This window comes from Mandrillus leucophaeus, unplaced genomic scaffold (genome assembly GCF_000951045.1).
Source record: "Mandrillus leucophaeus isolate KB7577 unplaced genomic scaffold, Mleu.le_1.0 Scaffold114, whole genome shotgun sequence".
Taxonomy (NCBI): Eukaryota; Metazoa; Chordata; class Mammalia; order Primates; family Cercopithecidae; genus Mandrillus; species Mandrillus leucophaeus.
Genome location: NW_012099654.1, coordinates 1,079,994 through 1,096,919, shown reverse-complemented (window position 1 = coordinate 1,096,919; position 16,926 = coordinate 1,079,994). Strand labels below are relative to the sequence as shown.

The 16,926-nt window shown below is 37.8% G+C and overlaps 1 protein-coding gene across 3 annotated transcripts in view; it reads right to left on the bottom strand.

Moving 5' to 3' along the window:
- WDR41 (WD repeat domain 41) overlaps positions 1–16,926 on the bottom strand; it is a 54,664-nt gene that overhangs the window by 5,412 nt on the left and 32,326 nt on the right. For 2 of the 3 annotated variants that reach the window (XM_011996274.1, XM_011996283.1), the window contains 5 exons: positions 15,906–16,017; positions 13,293–13,355; positions 11,764–11,874; positions 3,105–3,289; positions 540–661 (listed from right to left, as the gene is read on the bottom strand). In XM_011996274.1, coding sequence (XP_011851664.1) covers positions 540–661; positions 3,105–3,289; positions 11,764–11,874; positions 13,293–13,355; positions 15,906–16,017 — 593 coding nt within the window. The remainder of the gene's footprint in view (positions 1–539; positions 662–3,104; positions 3,290–11,763; positions 11,875–13,292; positions 13,356–15,905; positions 16,018–16,926) is intronic. The other variant, XM_011996290.1, reaches the window with a different exon arrangement.

Here is a 16,926-nt window from a genome sequence, read left to right as displayed (position 1 = left end):
CAGCCCCCTTCCCTCCTCTTGCTACTCTCTTCTCTGGGTGCCTCTCACTCCAAAAATATCCTGCATAGAAAATAACGACATTCCCTGTCCATATGTTCGTCCCTAGAAGCTCAGCAGCAAATCTACCCTGAGAGGAAACCACTCTCTTAGTAGCCTCATATAACAAGGAGACTAGCAGCCATTTGATTCTGGACATAAACAAACAAAAAGAAGGCAGGTTTATGAGAAACATAAAAATTGGTACACTGTAAGTGGCCCCAAAGTCATTTTCATTGTTAAATACCAAATTTTAAATCATCTCTTCTTACAATGAAATTCGATGTAATTCATTTGAACCTTTCTTCTTGTAAATTCTGTAATTTACAGAATTTAAATTTAATTTAAATGCCTGAGACAGCCCTCAGGCATTCTCCATTTCCAAAAGAACACAGCAGGTCAAGCCATGAAGCCAGGTAACTTGGCCACTGGAGAAATTACAGTGGAAGCCCTGGGAACCGTGACTTGCTTTCATCTACTGCAGAACAGATGGGAACTTGTACCTGTTTGAAAGTCTGGCAATGTGCAGGACGCTGGAGTCATGTGCAGTTTTCTGGCAGGCAATCACACGCTTCATGTGAAGGTTATACACGTATAAACCCCTTCCAACTGCAGCAAATACATTCTAGGGGAGAAGTTCAGAAATGGGCGTAAAACTAGCACTCACCCTTCCTACTGTAATGGATTTCCAGCCCTCATGTGACATCAGAAAGCCACTGTTACCTTCCCCATTCCTAGCCTTTAGCCCAAATTACAGTACTAATCTCTCAAACCCCAAAATGTCAAAGCACTAAGGAAAGCTCCAAGCATTTAGAAGGTAGGACACAACCACTAATGGAGAGAAAGGTCTGCATAGTATATCCCTTTGCGCCACTTTCTTCCTCACTGAAATAGATCTAAAGAAAAGCTATAGCTGGCAGCCTGGCTCTGCAGTGGAAGCTGTTGAGGGATAATCTGAGTTTTCATTTAAATAACACTATATCCTTGGGAAAATTACCTAGCTTCTTCTGCCTGAAAAATGCAAGCAAAATTACTTGCATTCCACATCTTCAGCAATCAGGAGACCTACGAGTGATATGAAAAAGCATGGCTACAGTGGCATTATCATCATGCAATCCTCTGAAGGTTTCACAAAAACATTTTTCCAAATGTACTATTAGAAGAAAATACCTTTTTACTAAAACAACTTTAATCTTTTGAAAACATTTCCACCAATACTTATCTCACTTCAGCCTCACATCTTGTTAAGAAAGGCAAGCATCATTGCCATTTGCCAGATAAGGAAGTTAAAATTAAAGAGATTAAAGTCACACAAGAAATGAGACATGGAGTCAATATTAGAATCAAGGTCGTGTTACTCCAGTCCCTCAGTGCCTTGCTCGTTCCTCGCATGACAGACTCACATGCAGTAGTAGCCTTTGAAATTTTTGCAAGCACTTGTCCTACAATCATTCATTCTTAAGCCATAGATATCCCCATGAGGTAGACCTTTCAAATATCCCTACATATTGCCTTCTTGTTTTGACCAGAGATTCTGGGCCCTCCATCCTTTCTCACACAGCCTCCAAGACTACAAACTCAACTCAGACCTGTAGTGACTGAACCAAAGCTTGCTGGAATCTTAAATCTGGAATGATCACCTTGACTCTTAGGATTAGTACTCCACAATCAGCAATGCAGCTGATGCCCAATGCAGGTGCATTAATGAACAGTGCTAGCCAATGTGCTAAAATGGAAAGCCCTGTGGATTGTATTCAATGCCAACATCCCCCAAAACTTATTCTACAGACCAGGAAATCTGAGCACAGTTTAAGTAATTTATCCAAGGTCAGGAAGAAAATTAAAAACACAATTAGAGAATTCATGAGCTTTGGAGGCAGCATTTACTCAATGGAGACACTATCCCTGCTATCAATAACTAATGGTCCTTTACAGAAGGAAAGAACTCACAACAAAGAAAAATTAGGGAAAACTATACAATGCTTTATCCAGCATATATAGTAGAAAATAAACATCAATCAAAAAATTTAAAGAAATACAAAACAAAAAACTTTTAAATATTAATTTTTACAAAAGTGAGAAAAAAACATGTAACACTTAAAATATATAATTTGTAGGGCTATAACTCTAAGTGATCTAGTCTCCATCTTTTCTGAGACCATACTGTTTTTACCATGTATATTTAACTTTTTGCAAAATAAAGTTGGGATACAAAGAAACAATCTTTGAATATATTAGTATTTTTAAGTCCTGTTCCTATCCTAATCTCTTGTATTGTTTTTAAAGAGTGGTACAAAGAAAAATGGATCATATTCTCCCCCTGCCACAGAACACTACTACTGAAATTTTTAATAAAAATAACAGGCATGCTGTTAGAGAATCTAAACAGTATAGAAAGTCACAAAATAGAGAAAAGCCTCCCCAACTCCTCCTCCTCGAAGAGTACAACTCATAAACATTTCTTATAATTACATTTAGAAAAGTTAATTGCCCTTTAAACACATTTTCTGAGCCCCTGATGCTAAGAGATTTGTTTTTTAGATCAGAGATAAGATTCAGTAGTCCACTGGTACTAATCTGTTACAGCAAAACAGAGCTCAAGTGCTTCAAGAGCATCACTCCCAAGCCCTATGGGATGGAAATCAACAATTCTCACTCAATTTATCTTGCCCCAAGATGCCAGCAGACTAAGAGAAACATTCCTAAAATTTTAAATTTCCTTTGCCTCACTAAATGCACCAGATCTTCAAAATAATTCTTTTTCACTGTTTCTTAAAACAATTTTAAGCGTTAACCTCAAATCCAATGGGATTATTTAATCCAACCCAAAATTTCAATAGAGTTTTAAAATCTGTGTCCATTTAATCATTTCCTTGCCTCGAGATTAGAAGCAAAGATTAAAATGCTTTTTTAACACAAATCATACAATTTTAGAAAAAAATCAGACCATTTTAAAGCACAACCTGAAACCATGATGATACCCTTTTATGTCCAACATGGGATTAAATTTTTAAAATCAGAAATTTGGTTTATGTAAAAGGCAAGTTTATAGTGTATAGATTTTTTACCTCTTCATCACATGTGAAATGATGAATAGAAATGTCATTTGATTTTTGACAGAGTTTTATTTCTTGTTGGGTGTCCAGTTGTGGAGATGGGTCCCAGAAGTGGCGTTCATAGGCCTGCATGGTCCAGTCCAGCGCATCCCAGATGATCAGCTCTCCGATGTGGGAGCCAGTGACAAAACTCAAATCTAGGCAAAGTTCACATAGGCCTCATTATTGATCATTTTATCTAGGTAAAGGTAAAACTGAATGGAATGTCTAGTAGTAATGCTCTATAAAACCACAGTAATTAGAACAGTGAGGTACCTAGGCAAGCCAACAGAAAGATTAATATAAGAATAAGAAGGCCAGAAATAGACTCAAATTATCTTAGTAATTTAGTATGTAACAATGATTGCATTTCATTTCAGTAAAGAAATACCTCATGCTGGAATATCTGGTTACATTTAAGGGGAATAAAAGTAAAAGAACATCATCTTGGATCATCCACCAAAATAAGTTTCAAATAGATTAAAACATGAAAGTTACTTAAAGGATGGAAGAAAATAAAAGTGAATACTTTTATGAGTGTGGAGTGGTAAAGGGCTCTCATGGAAGCAGAGTGGGGTGCCAGGGGAAGAGATCCTAGTAAATAGCTGCTTGGCAAAACAAAAACAAAGACCAGGCACAGTGGCTCACACCTGTAATCCCAGCACTTTGGGAGGACGAGGCAGGTGGATCACCTGAGGTCAGGAGTTCGAGACCAGCCTGGCCAATATGGTGAAACCCCATTTCTACTAAAAACACAAAAATCAGCTGGGCATGGTGGTGTGTGCCTTAGTCCCAGCTACTCGGGAGGCTGAGACTGGAGAACTGCTTAAACCTGGGAGGCGGAGGTTGCAGTGAACCGAGATCGCACCCTTGCACTCCAGCCTGGGCAATAGAGCGAGAGACAGTCTGAAAAAAAAAAAAAAAAACCACACACACACACACAAATACACTTAAATGACAAAAAGCTGGGAAAAAATTGCAACTTGGATGACAAAACAGGTTTATTATACTTGATACATAAGCAGTTCTTGGAAATTATTAAGAACAAGATAAATACAGCAGAAAAAAAAATGGGAAAAGGACCTGAAAAGGCAAAACAAATACAAATGGTCATTAAACATGTGAAAAGATGTTCAATTCCTTTAATAATCAAAGAAATAAAAAAAAGAGAGATATCATTTATTTACTTATGAATCAGGAAATATTATAAAACAGGAAAATACCCAATACAGTACTGGCAAAAGCATAAGAAATCAGCACATTCATGTACTGCCTAATACATTGGCTTTTTTTTTCAAAGATTAATTTGCTAATATGTATCAAAATCTAAAAAATGTAAATCTCTTGATCCAACAATTCCACTTCTAGGAATTTATCCTGAAGGAAATACATAAATGTACAAGGTTGTTACATCCATATATGTACAAATACACAATCTTAAAAATCTGAAGATAACTACACATCGAATTGAGAATTGAGTAAGACATCAACAAAATGAAATAGCAATGCTGTTATTAAAAATTAAGTTACAAAAGTATGCTTATCAATATAAGCTTAGACATGGAAATATACTTATGACATATTGTTACGAAACAGTAAACCATATGAACACACATGTACACACATACATATGCCCAGAAAATCACCTAGAAAGATGTGGACTGGTGTTTAATACTGGATAGTGGAAAGATTTTAACTTATATTTTTAATATTTTTCACTATTTTCATATTTTTCTACTATGATTACGTCTAACTTGTACCAGTTTTTAAAACCTTTAAAAGTGGATTTTTTCCATTTTACTTATTATATACTTTACACACAACATATTTAATAGAACATGTACAACTGCTAGACTTATTTCAAATAAATGTAATTTATTTAAATTATTACATATTTAGGGTAAGACAGAAGAGTATAATGCACTTAGTCTAGAAATCCATGTTCTGATTTTGGCTCTGCCTGTTGCTAGCCAGGTGGTCTTTAGGAAGAAGTTTAACCTTTATCTTGGATTCCTCATGCATTAAATGAGATGACTGTAAAAATTAAATTGAATAATAAACATGTAGCCATTTAAAAAAGACATCAAATGTTATCTTTGCGCCCCTGGTAGTATTTTGAGCCCCTGGTATTATTCCACATTAACTGTATTAAAACATCCTATTACTTGTTAATTTAGGAATACATAGATGAGTAATTATGATTTAATTATTTCATTTATCAAATAAACCAGCAAGACAGAAATCTCTAATGACCACACGAACAATCTCTTAAGAGATACAGAATTACCAGCAACCCTACATGTAAACATTATTTGTCTTGGCTCCAAGGCTATAATAGGTAGATTATTAATATCTAATTTCTATAGTTTATTAACAGACTCTATAGAACTTACTCCGTGGAGAAATCACTTCTCATCTGTGGGCAAAACGGGCTTCTAGTTTTAGTAGTGGGAAAGTTAAGGCAGTCCTAATCTTCCCAGGACCTTCTTTCCCACTCCTTTCCCTCCTTTTTCCAATTTCATTCAAACTACAAAAGAACCAGAGATGCTAAGGAGGGAAGATTCCCCTTGACTCTCACTCTGCATCTGTACTCATAACACAGAATTAACCTACTGAGACCATGCAGCTGCCTGCTCTGACTTAATCCTCCAAGTGTCTGTGATTCCTCCATGCAGTAGAAACAAAATATTAACGACCAGTTGGAATTTTCCCTAAAAATAAAATACTGGCATTCAGCTGAGTCAGCATTCACCCCCCCACCCCTCCCCGAGATGGAGTCTCACTCTGTCGCCCAGGCTGGAGTGCAGTAACACAATTTTGGCTCCCTGTAACTTCCACCTCCCAAGTTCAAGCGATTCCTGTCTCAGCCTCCTATGTGGCATGTGACACCAAACCTGGCTAATTGTATTCTTAGTAGAGACAGGTTTCGCCATGTTGGCCAGGCTGATCTCGAACTTCTGACCTCAAGTGATCCAACCCCCTCAGGCTCCCAAAGTGCTGGGATTACAGGCGTGAGTCACCGTGCCTGGCCAATCGGCACATATTTTTAAGCAGTTTACACATGGTAAACTAATTCCCAAATAGGTCATTCAAAATGTTTCATGACAAACAACCTCAATGATATATTATTAGTAGATGGATTTTCATCCTGTATCAAAAGCCACTTAGTATGAAAATCTCACCTGTTATCTGTCTATCCATCCCTCACAAGTACTAACACCTCATGATTACCAAAGCATGCTGGCAACATGATACAAGACAAGGAATAAAATAAAGGAGCACCCAGAGCCTTCTGCCTAGAGAGATTAGCAGTTATTTTTGGTCTGTCTTAGAAAACCTTCTGCCTGGGGCATTCCAATCTTTTTAGCAAATCTGGTACTCATTATCCACACTTGTTGGTGTTCTGTCATACAAGTTTAAGGTTGCCCTGGGGCCACCCCTCTGAAAATAAGACTTGCCCTGTGATGTACAATCCCAAGCAACTGGCCATATCTTTCATTGGTAGTGGGTGAGGAGAAAGGAGCAGAGCTGCAAGTGAAGCAGGGAATCGTACAACATAAACATTTCAGGATCACTGACATCCACATCACAGCTAACATGCCTATGTACTGAAAGATGAGATTGTCAGCAAATCATTTTCAAATTTTAACAGACTACTTGGTCATGTTTGATTCCTAAATATACTTTTGGCTTATTTATTATCTGTAGTATAATTTTATAGTCATAGAGTTTATAAAGTAAAAAGTACTTTAAAAGTAAAAAATCCAAAAGCTAGAAGAAGACAAGAAATAACTAAGATCAGAGAAGAATTGAAGGAGATAGAGACATGAAAAACTCTCCAAAAAAAAAAATCAATGAATCCAGGAGCTATTTTTTTTTCTGAAAAAATTAACAAAATTGACCACTAGCTAGACTTATAAAGATGAAAAGAGAGAAGAATCAAATAGACACAATAAAAAATGATAAAGGGGATATCACCACTGACCCCACAGAAATACAAACTACCGTCAGTTAATACTATAAACACCTCTATACAAATAAACTAGAAAATCTAGAAGAAATGAATAAATTCCTGGACACATACACCCTCCCAAGACTAAACCAGAAGAAGTCAAATCCCTGAATAGACCAATAACAAGTTCTGAAATTGAGGCAGAAATTAACAGTCTACCAACCAAAAAAAGTCCAGGACCAGACGGATTCACAGCTGAATTCTACCAGAGGTACAAAGAGGAGCTGGTACCATTCCTTGCGAAACTATTCCAAACAACTGAAAAGGAGGGACTTCCTAATTCATTTTATGAGGCCAGCATCATCCTGATACCAAAACCGGGAAGAGACACAACAAAAAAAGAAAACTTCAGGCCAATATCGCTGATGAACATTGATGCAAAAATTCTCAATTAAATACTGGCAAACACAATCCAGCAGCACATCAAAAAACTTACCCACCACAATCAAGTAGGCTTCATCCCTGGGTTGCAAGGATGGTTCAACATATGCAAATCAATAAACATAATCCATCACATAAACAGAACCAATGACAAAAACCACAAGATTATCTCAATAGATGCAGAAAAGGCCTTTGATAACATTTAACATCCCTTCATATTAAAAATTCTCAATAAACTAGGTATTGATGGAAGGTATCTCAAAATAATAAGAGCTATTTATAAGAAACCCACAGCCAATATCGTATGAATGGGCAAAAGCTGGAAGCATTCCCTTTAAAACCTGGTACAGGACAAGGATGCCCTCTCTCACCACTCCTATTCAACATAGTATTGGAAGTTCTGGCCAGGGCAATCAGGAAGGAGAAAGAAATAAAGGGTATTCAAATAGGAAGAGAGGAAGTCAAATTGTCTCTGTTTGCAGATGACATGATTGTATATTTAGAAAACCCCATTATCTCAGCCCAAAAACTCCTTAAACTGATAACCAACTTCAACAAAGTCTCAGGATACAAAATCCATGTGCAAAAACCACAAGAATTCCTTTATACCAACAATAGATAAGCAGAGAGCCAAATCATGAATGAACTCCCATTCACAATCACTACAAAGAGAGTAAAGTACCTAGGAATACAGCTAACAAGGGATGTGAAAGAGAACTACAAACCACTGGTCAAGAAAATGAGAGAGGACACAAATAAATGGAAAAACATTCCATCCTCATAGATAGGAAGAATCAATATCGTGAAAATGGCCAGACTGCCTAAAGTAATTTATAGATTCAATGCTATTCCCATCAAACTACCACTGACATTAAATTAGAAAAAACTATTTTAAATTTCATATAGAATCAAAAAAGACCCCGTATAGCCAAGACAATCCTAAGCAAAAAGAACAAAGCTGGAGACATCACGTTACCTGACTTCAAACTATACTACAAGGCTACAGTAACCAAAACAGCATGGAACTGGTACCAAAACAGACATATAAACCAATGGAGCAGAACAGAGACCTCAGAAATAACACCACACATCTACAGCCATCTGATCTTCAATAAACCTGACAAAAACAAGCAATGGGGAAAGGATCTCCTATTCAGTAAATGGTGCTAAGAAAACTGGCTAGCCATATGCAGAAAACAGACACTGGACCCCTTCCTTACACTTTATACAAAAATTAACTCAAGATGAATTAAAGACTTAAACGTAAGAAAGACCTAAAACCATAAAAACCCTATAAGAAAACCTAGGCAATACCATTCAGGACATAGGCATGGGCAAAGACTTCATGACAAAGATGCCAAAAGCAATTGCAACAAAAGCCAAAGCAGACAAATGGGATCTAATTAAACTAAAGAGCTTCTGCACAGCAAAAGAAACTACCATCAGAGTGAAAAGGCAATCTACAAAATGGGAGAAAATTTTTGCAATCTACCCAACAAAGGGCTAATATCCAGAATTTATAAGGAACTTTAATTTACAAGAAAAAAAAACCCCATCAAAAAGTGGGCAAAGGATATGAACAGGCACTTCTGAAGACATTTATGTGGTCAACAAACATACAAAAAAAAGCTCAACATCACTGATCATTAGAGAAATGCAAATCAAAATCACAAGATACCATCTCACACCAGTCAGAATGGCAATTAATTAAAAAGTCAGGAAACCACCGATGTTGACGAGGCTGTGGAGAATAGGAAGAACACTTTTACACTGTTGGTGGGAGTGTACATTAGTTCAACCATTGTGGAAGACAGTATGGCGATTCCTCAAGGATCTAGAACCAGAAATACCACTTGACCCAGCAATCCCATTACTGGGTATATACCTAAAGGACTATAAATCATTCTACTACAAAGGCACATGCACATGTATGTTTACTGCAGCACTATTTACAACAGCAAAGATATGGAACCAACCCAAATGCCCATCAATGATAGACTAGATAAAGAAAATGTGGCACATACACACCATGGAATACTATGCAGCCATAAAAAGGAATGAGATCATGTCCTTTGCAGGCACATGGTCATGAAGCTAGAAGCCATCATCCTCAGCAAACTAACACAGGAACAGAAAATCAAATGCCGCATGTTCTCACTCTAAGTGGAAACTGAACAATGAGAACATATGGACACAGAGAGGGGAACAACACACACCAGCACCTCTTGGGGGGAAGGGGAGGAAACTGAGAGGACAGGTTGATAGGGGCAGCAAACCACCATGGCACAAGTATACCTGTGTAACAAACCTGCACATTCTGCACATGTATCCCATTATTTTTAGAAGAATTTTTTTAAAAAGATCATTTAAAAGGCAGTAAAAAGTATATGATGCTTTCTGTAACTTTCATTAACAATTTTTTCTTTAGTTTTCCCTTTTTTCCCCTTACGGATTTGGCAAAGGAATACTTGAAGAAAGTTTTCAGAAACTGCTGTAAGTTCCTCTGTGTCTCACATGGTAAAAGAAGTGCCATGAGGTTCAGGCTATCTAGTACCATCCCATCGTCTTCATTTCAGTAACCATGCTGGCTCAATAGTACCAGTGCTTCGCTGCTAAAACAAAGTAACTACGCGTGACCAGTGTAATGGGCCAAATACTGCTGGGCTTTTCTCAGCAGCCCTGGGAACTTGAGACTTAAGACTCAGTGTCACCAATGAGGCTTCAGAGGGCTTCCCAAGTAAGAGCTTGCCTTTTGTGCTATGTCTCCATCCACGGCTAGAGAACAAGAGCCCCCAGAGAACATTAAAGGGACACCAGCAACCACTGTTCTATCACCACAGACAATCTAGTCCTTAGAAAGACCTGCAGCTGGGTTTTACAGTAAGATGGCTATTAGGGAGGAAGATTTTGGAGCTGGGAGGGACATTCTTACTGGTATATCTGAACACATGACTGAATGGACACAAATGGAGACTAGGCTTGGTACTCTCTGTGCCCCTTGCTCCCCTTTGTCTCACGCTTACACAAAATACTGCTTAAAAACAAAGCCGGCCAGGCTCGGTGGCTCATGCTTGTAATCCCAGCACTTTGGAAGGCTGAGGCAGGCAGATCATGAGGTCAGGAGTTCGAGACCAGCCTGGCCAATATGGTGAAACCCTGTCTCCACCAAAAGTACAAAAATTAGCCAGGCGTGGTGGCATGCGCCTGTAGTCCCAGCTACTTGGGAGGCTAAGACAGAAGAATTGCTTGAACCTGGGAGGCAAAAGTTGCAGTGAGTCAAGACCGCGCCACTGAACTCCACCCTGGGTAACACAGGGAGCCTCCGTCTCAAACGTAAAATAAAATAAAATAAAATAAAATAAAATAAAATAAAATAACAAAGCCAAGCCAGGCCTCAGGGAGATATGTTGCTGGGGTGCTGTCTAGTCCTTCCACTACATCGTATTCCCAGCATCCTTACAGGAGCATCCTGCAGGCTCCACCAGACTATCAAACTGAAGGCACCAAGAGTCCTCTCACATGACTTCATACACAGATCACCCAGCACAGTTCTGATGATATAAGCTGTCACTTATTTGCAAGTGAACTGAATGTCAAGATCAGTGGTTTGTGATCTTGCCATCTGATGTCAGATTTAGCTCACAGGAGATACTCATTAAAATCATTTAGGAAGCCAAATAGGATGTACAGCAAGTCAAAACCCCCACCATAAGGAAGGGAAGACATGACCCATTTTCTGCAGACTTTTACTTTAGTTTGGTGTTATTGTTTGAGAGTCTTCAATCAGGATTACAACTGGCTTGAATCCTGCTCATTCTAGTGTAAGTGTATATGCTGTGTGATATTGTATGGTGTGGACGGCAAGACAAAAGGGCATATTTCCAATCTCTTTACAAAAGAGGAACTAGCCAGAACCACCTGCCAAAAATGCTGAAACAGCCTGTGACAGTCATCCCACAGCTACCAAGCAGCGCCTGAGATTATGTTCTCCTCTATTTTCTTTTCTCTGCCTTACTCTATTTTCCTTGTCCCTAAATCTTAGACCTAGCAATCTAGGGAACTTGCTCAGCTCCACTGGCTGAAACTTCAGAGTAAAAGAGAATGACAATCCCTACTAATCTAAAGCATTATTTTAACGACTTATGCTAGAATCCCAGAACAAAGCAAGGCTCATGGTTCAGAGCAGGTTGTGTTAACAGGCACAAAATTGTACACAATAAATGTACACAATGAGCTTACCATTGACATTAATCAATGAGAGAATATTATCCTGGTGATCAAGAAGGTGCTTAATTTCAAGAATATCCCATTCTAGTGATCCTTCTGTGGGTGCTACCAACCTGAAAATTACTAAATGAAAAAGACAGATAAAATTTTATTACAATGTTCAGAGGATAAAATTCCACTTCTTCTCTAAAAAAAAGCATTTCATTAAGTGAAAAATACCTACCATACTGAAAAACCCATTTCCAAAAAACAAAAAGCCATATTCATACTACTTTAAACTATTTCTTTCAAATGCTTGAGATGTTTGAGATGATCTACTAAAACCCATACTGAATGTGTACTGAAGAACCCTCTTCCTTTACTGACTTTTCCAAACACTGAAGCTCCCATTCTCTCTAGGGTTTCGATGGATGTCTGGCTATCTCAACTCACTCACTCCCTAGCCAGTGACTAGCCCACATTCCTGAATCACCTCCACCATCAGCTTTCTCTACTCATGTTCCCAGGCCAATAAGCATTACTACAGAATAAGCTGCAAATCCAAGCTTAATTTCAACTCAGTAAAGACGTAAGCAGCTTCTTTTTTAAAAAGTTTTTGATTCCTAGGCATATACCACTAAATTATAAATTCTCTGAGTATGTCTTATAATGTTTATATGTCATGCAGTTCTTTTGACTATAGTAATGTTCAATGTGTTGCTTTTCTCATTATCGACTTTAACAAATACAGTTTTATTTAAACTAGTATAAATCCTAACTTTAATCAATGCACAAAACCCATAATAAAATCTACTGACGTGATTCTATCAACAGCATTTACTAAACATTTATGTTCCGGGAACTCTAGGTACCAAATGTGAATGAGGGCCAGTCACAAATGCTCAGTCCAGAGTGGGAGAGAGACTTGTTCATAAACGGGCTTACCGTCAATATACTGAGTGTTTAATATGCCACTGGACCAAGTGCTGTGGAAGCTCAAAGACTAGGATGACTAACACCTGAGAAGTGACAAATCTCAGAGATCATGTCCTTTTCAAATTACGAAAAGTATCTTTTCTTTCTCACATTTCTCTCTGGAAGACAGGTCATGCCATGCTTCTTTCTGTGTCTCTGACAGTATTTTACCAAACTACAAATCTCTAACAAGGTTATTTAATCCTGACAGCCACTGTGGTTGTCAAAAGAAGATTTCAGTCAACAGAAAAGAGAACTCTTTCTGATACACATCGAACTTATGGGAAATTCTACTTTAGTTGGAATATTATGAAGTGATCTTGAGACTGGAATTTTGGAATAAGAAGCAATATACTGTTTAACCAAGCTAACATACTGATTAAAAGACTGATAAGAAAAAGAAACCTGGCCTAACATCCTGAAAATGTCTCAGTCTCTGTATCACTTCAACGATCCCAAGAAGCCAAGACTGGGGCACAGGGAGATGTCCCTTAAATAAAAAACAAATTAGTCTTTCCAGCACGTGTATACAATTCTCATTGAAAATATACAAGAAGAAAAAGAGAAAGAAAAAAATTCATACTCACTCAGTTCTTTGCCAACTGCTGCCACAACACAGTTCTTAGGTATTTCAACCAAAGCACTAATACCTCCAAAAACATATAAAACAAAGGTCAAATTATTTTTCTCACAGATTATATCAAAAACAAAAACATTCTCAGTTTTATGTCAGTCGTTTTCCATAAAGAAGATAAAGCACACAGAACTAGCTCCACACACACTTCCTCGCTTGCTTACTCATGGAAAACGATTTTGTTAAATGTAGGTTTCTGAGACTTTTGGAAGACATTATTGATTTATTAAGAGCAGAATATGGAGTTGTTATTTTTCGTACTTTTTTTTTTTTTTTTTTACTGTGGTGATAAAAGTGGTAGATTCAGACATTCAAACTTATTTACAAAGGATCCCTTAAGATAATCACCATTACCCATTTACAAGATGGCTAGCTCAAAAGTGATGTAAAATTGGGGTTTTCCTTCCTGTAAACTTAAGAAGATTGAGCAGGCTCCCTGGCGCTGAACGAACTAGCCAACAGTCAGCAGCTAAGAAAGCGGCCTTCAAATAGCATGTCTGTGGATCCATTAATACACGTACAAATTTTCTTCTATTATTGAAAGAATCAGATTCAACATTCTAACACACTTCACTTATTTAAGTAAAGAAGTCTGAGTATCTTTTCATAGCCAAATCATGATTTTAGGGTAACTATAACTTCTACAAGGCATGTTACAATTTTACTTCTGTGGGCATGAATAAAAAAGTTGATATATTAGAACCACTACATGTTGGCAAAAGAAAAAAAAACCTGTTTAATTTTTCCATTATGATATATATGTAATTTACAATATATATATGCAAGTGTGGAAAATGGTCTACTCATTTGCTTATCCTTCCATCCATCAAAGGACTAACTGTTGTGATTTGGACAGTATTTCTGGCCAAGATTTTTCTCCACATAGGCGTGTTTTAACAGTAGGATTTGTATTTTCCCATGTACAAAGAGGAGGAAATGGTGCTGCAAGGAAGGCAAAGGAGTGGTACAGAGAAGGCAGAGGACATGGGAGAGCAGCAGGGTGAGTAGCAAGAGAAGAATACTAAATGCAGAAAACAGCTTGTTTAAAAATATTTCACTAACTTGTATGTGAAAATTCTAGAAGCCCAACAATCCAGAAGTAGCAACCTAATACTCAGAATCACAGAACATATTGCTGGAAAGGACACGGATGCCCTGTGTTTTAGTCCAGGGCTCCTTCCATTGTATCACATTGACTAAGATTATCTTTGCTTATTTCCAAACACAGAATAACTGCTTGTAAAAGCTCCATCACCAGTCCATAAATCAAGCAGGGCTTATGAAAGGACATCATGGCATAAGGGTCTAATAACACTGTTAACAATCTGGCCTCCGGTAATGCGGAAAACCCAAATGACGAACAGCTCACCAGTGGTAACCCACGGCCTTCTCAAGGCTTTCCCACAGATACCTTCAGAGCCTCTGTTAACTCTTGAGACACTGATGAACGGCAGTATTGTGATGACTTAATATATAGTACTTAAAGATAACTTGCAAAACAAAGGGAGACTGCAATAAGAGGTGGCTATTTTCAGGAACACAGAAGATTCTTTTCAGCCCCGATTTCAACATTTTACAATCTAACTTTACCAAAACAAAATTCATGAAAACCACAGGCTAGTGAAAGAGAGAGGAAAATGAACATAAAGATGTATAATTCATGGTAATAGTACACAGGGAAATATATTCTAGATTTGAGCAAGATTATTAGTAATCAAATGTTGAACTGAGTGGTTAAATTGTAAACCCTAGCAATGTATGGATTTAGTTTTCCTAAGTCATTATTTTTCTGATACTTTAAAATATCTATGTGGAGCTAAGCTAGCTCCTATTAGTAACCAAATTCAATTCACAGGGCTCCTGCTATCATTGAAATGTCAACAACGTGCACGATAATGTTCCTTTTAGGATAACCAGGCTCATTTGATTATTTTTAGAAATAATGATAGTTAATACTGTGACTTCAAGGTTGTTATTAAAATCTACCCATTTATATTTAAATATTTTACTCTAAAAATAGATTTTATTTTTTAAGATCCTTGGTATCAAAAAGTCAAAACTGATTTGATTATTTTTTTTCTGTTGAAACCAAAAGCACATGCACACAGAATTCTGAGAAAATGAAACTTTATCAGTAAGCTTGCACATGTATGAACTTTTTGGTAAGGACAATTGTAAAAAGAGGTCATCCTTAGGCATTTATTCAAAGTTAATGACCCCACAAATGCTACTATAAAGGTGTAAGGGTCTGCTTCTAGGTATCAGCGTGCTCATCAAACACAGTTCAAGAAAACAGCCTAAGAGCATTGGAAAAGGTTGTTCTTGAGAAATTCTGTTAGAAGGGAAGGGGAAGTCAAAAGGATTGGAGTCTTCTCCTTCTGATTCAGGATAAAAATGTATTTTACACAACCCCTGATCTGAATTGAATATGGCTGTTATCTTCAGAACTGAAAAGAAAAATCCCCTATATTGACCTTTCTACTTATGGGAAGTCTCTCTGAAGATCTGCTGTGTCTTCTAGAGTCTGTCAATCACAGTTCAAAATTACCTTGATTTGTTTTTTTACCTGTATCAGAAAGGTGGCTAGTCTTACACAGGAGATCTAATTTTCGGTTCCACACACACAGGTCATTCCCACCAGAAAGCCAAACATCTAGTCTCTGAAGAACAGTTAAACACTGCAAAATGTATTTGAAATGTATATCAGGTTAGAAACTCAAGCAGTCATTGTTCAGTGGTTTTAAAATATATCCCCAAGTTCTTTAACCCCTTCCTTCAATAGGTGGAGCTTATTTCTCCTTAGCAGAGCATGTGGGCACTACTAAGTGACTAGCTTCTACCAAACAGAATCTGGCAAGAGGGATGATGTGTGACTTACAAGACTAAGTCATAAAATACACTGTGGCCTCCTCCTTGTTCCCTCTTGGATCACATGCTCTAAGATGAAGACACTAAAGCGGTCACATGGAGAAAGGTTCATGTAGCAAAGAGCTGAGGCCTCTGGGCAAAAACCAGCACTAACTTGCCAACCACATAGGTGAGCCTCCTGGGAGGTAGCTCCTCCACCACAGTCAGCCCTTCAGATAGCAGGAGCCTCAGGAGAGGCCCTGAGCCAGAACCACCCAGAGAAGATGCTCTCTAGTCCTAATCACAAACACTGTGAGATGACAAATGTTTATTGTTTTAAGACACTACGTTTTGAGGTAATTTGTTACTCAGTAATAAATTACTAATACACAACTGCCTCAACTCCTTTTTAAATCAAACTGAAACTATGACCTTAGTTTCTCTGTATCTTTAGAATAAATAACGCCTAAGTCTTCTCAATTCTATATATTTGGTAGACTCAGGAAAGTGAGTGTTTCAAGTACCATATAAGCCTTTAATAGTACTCTCCTTGTCCACTGACTCTGAGTCAGACAAGGCCAAGAGCAAGGGAGAAGAACAGAAAATAAAAGGCAGACGTTCTGGTAATCTTGCCTAGGCTGAGCAGGGCTGCTTTTAAAACTGTCAGGAGATCGAGACCAGCCTGGCTAACACAGTGAAACCCCGTCTCTACAAAAATACCAAAAAAAAAACTAGCCGGG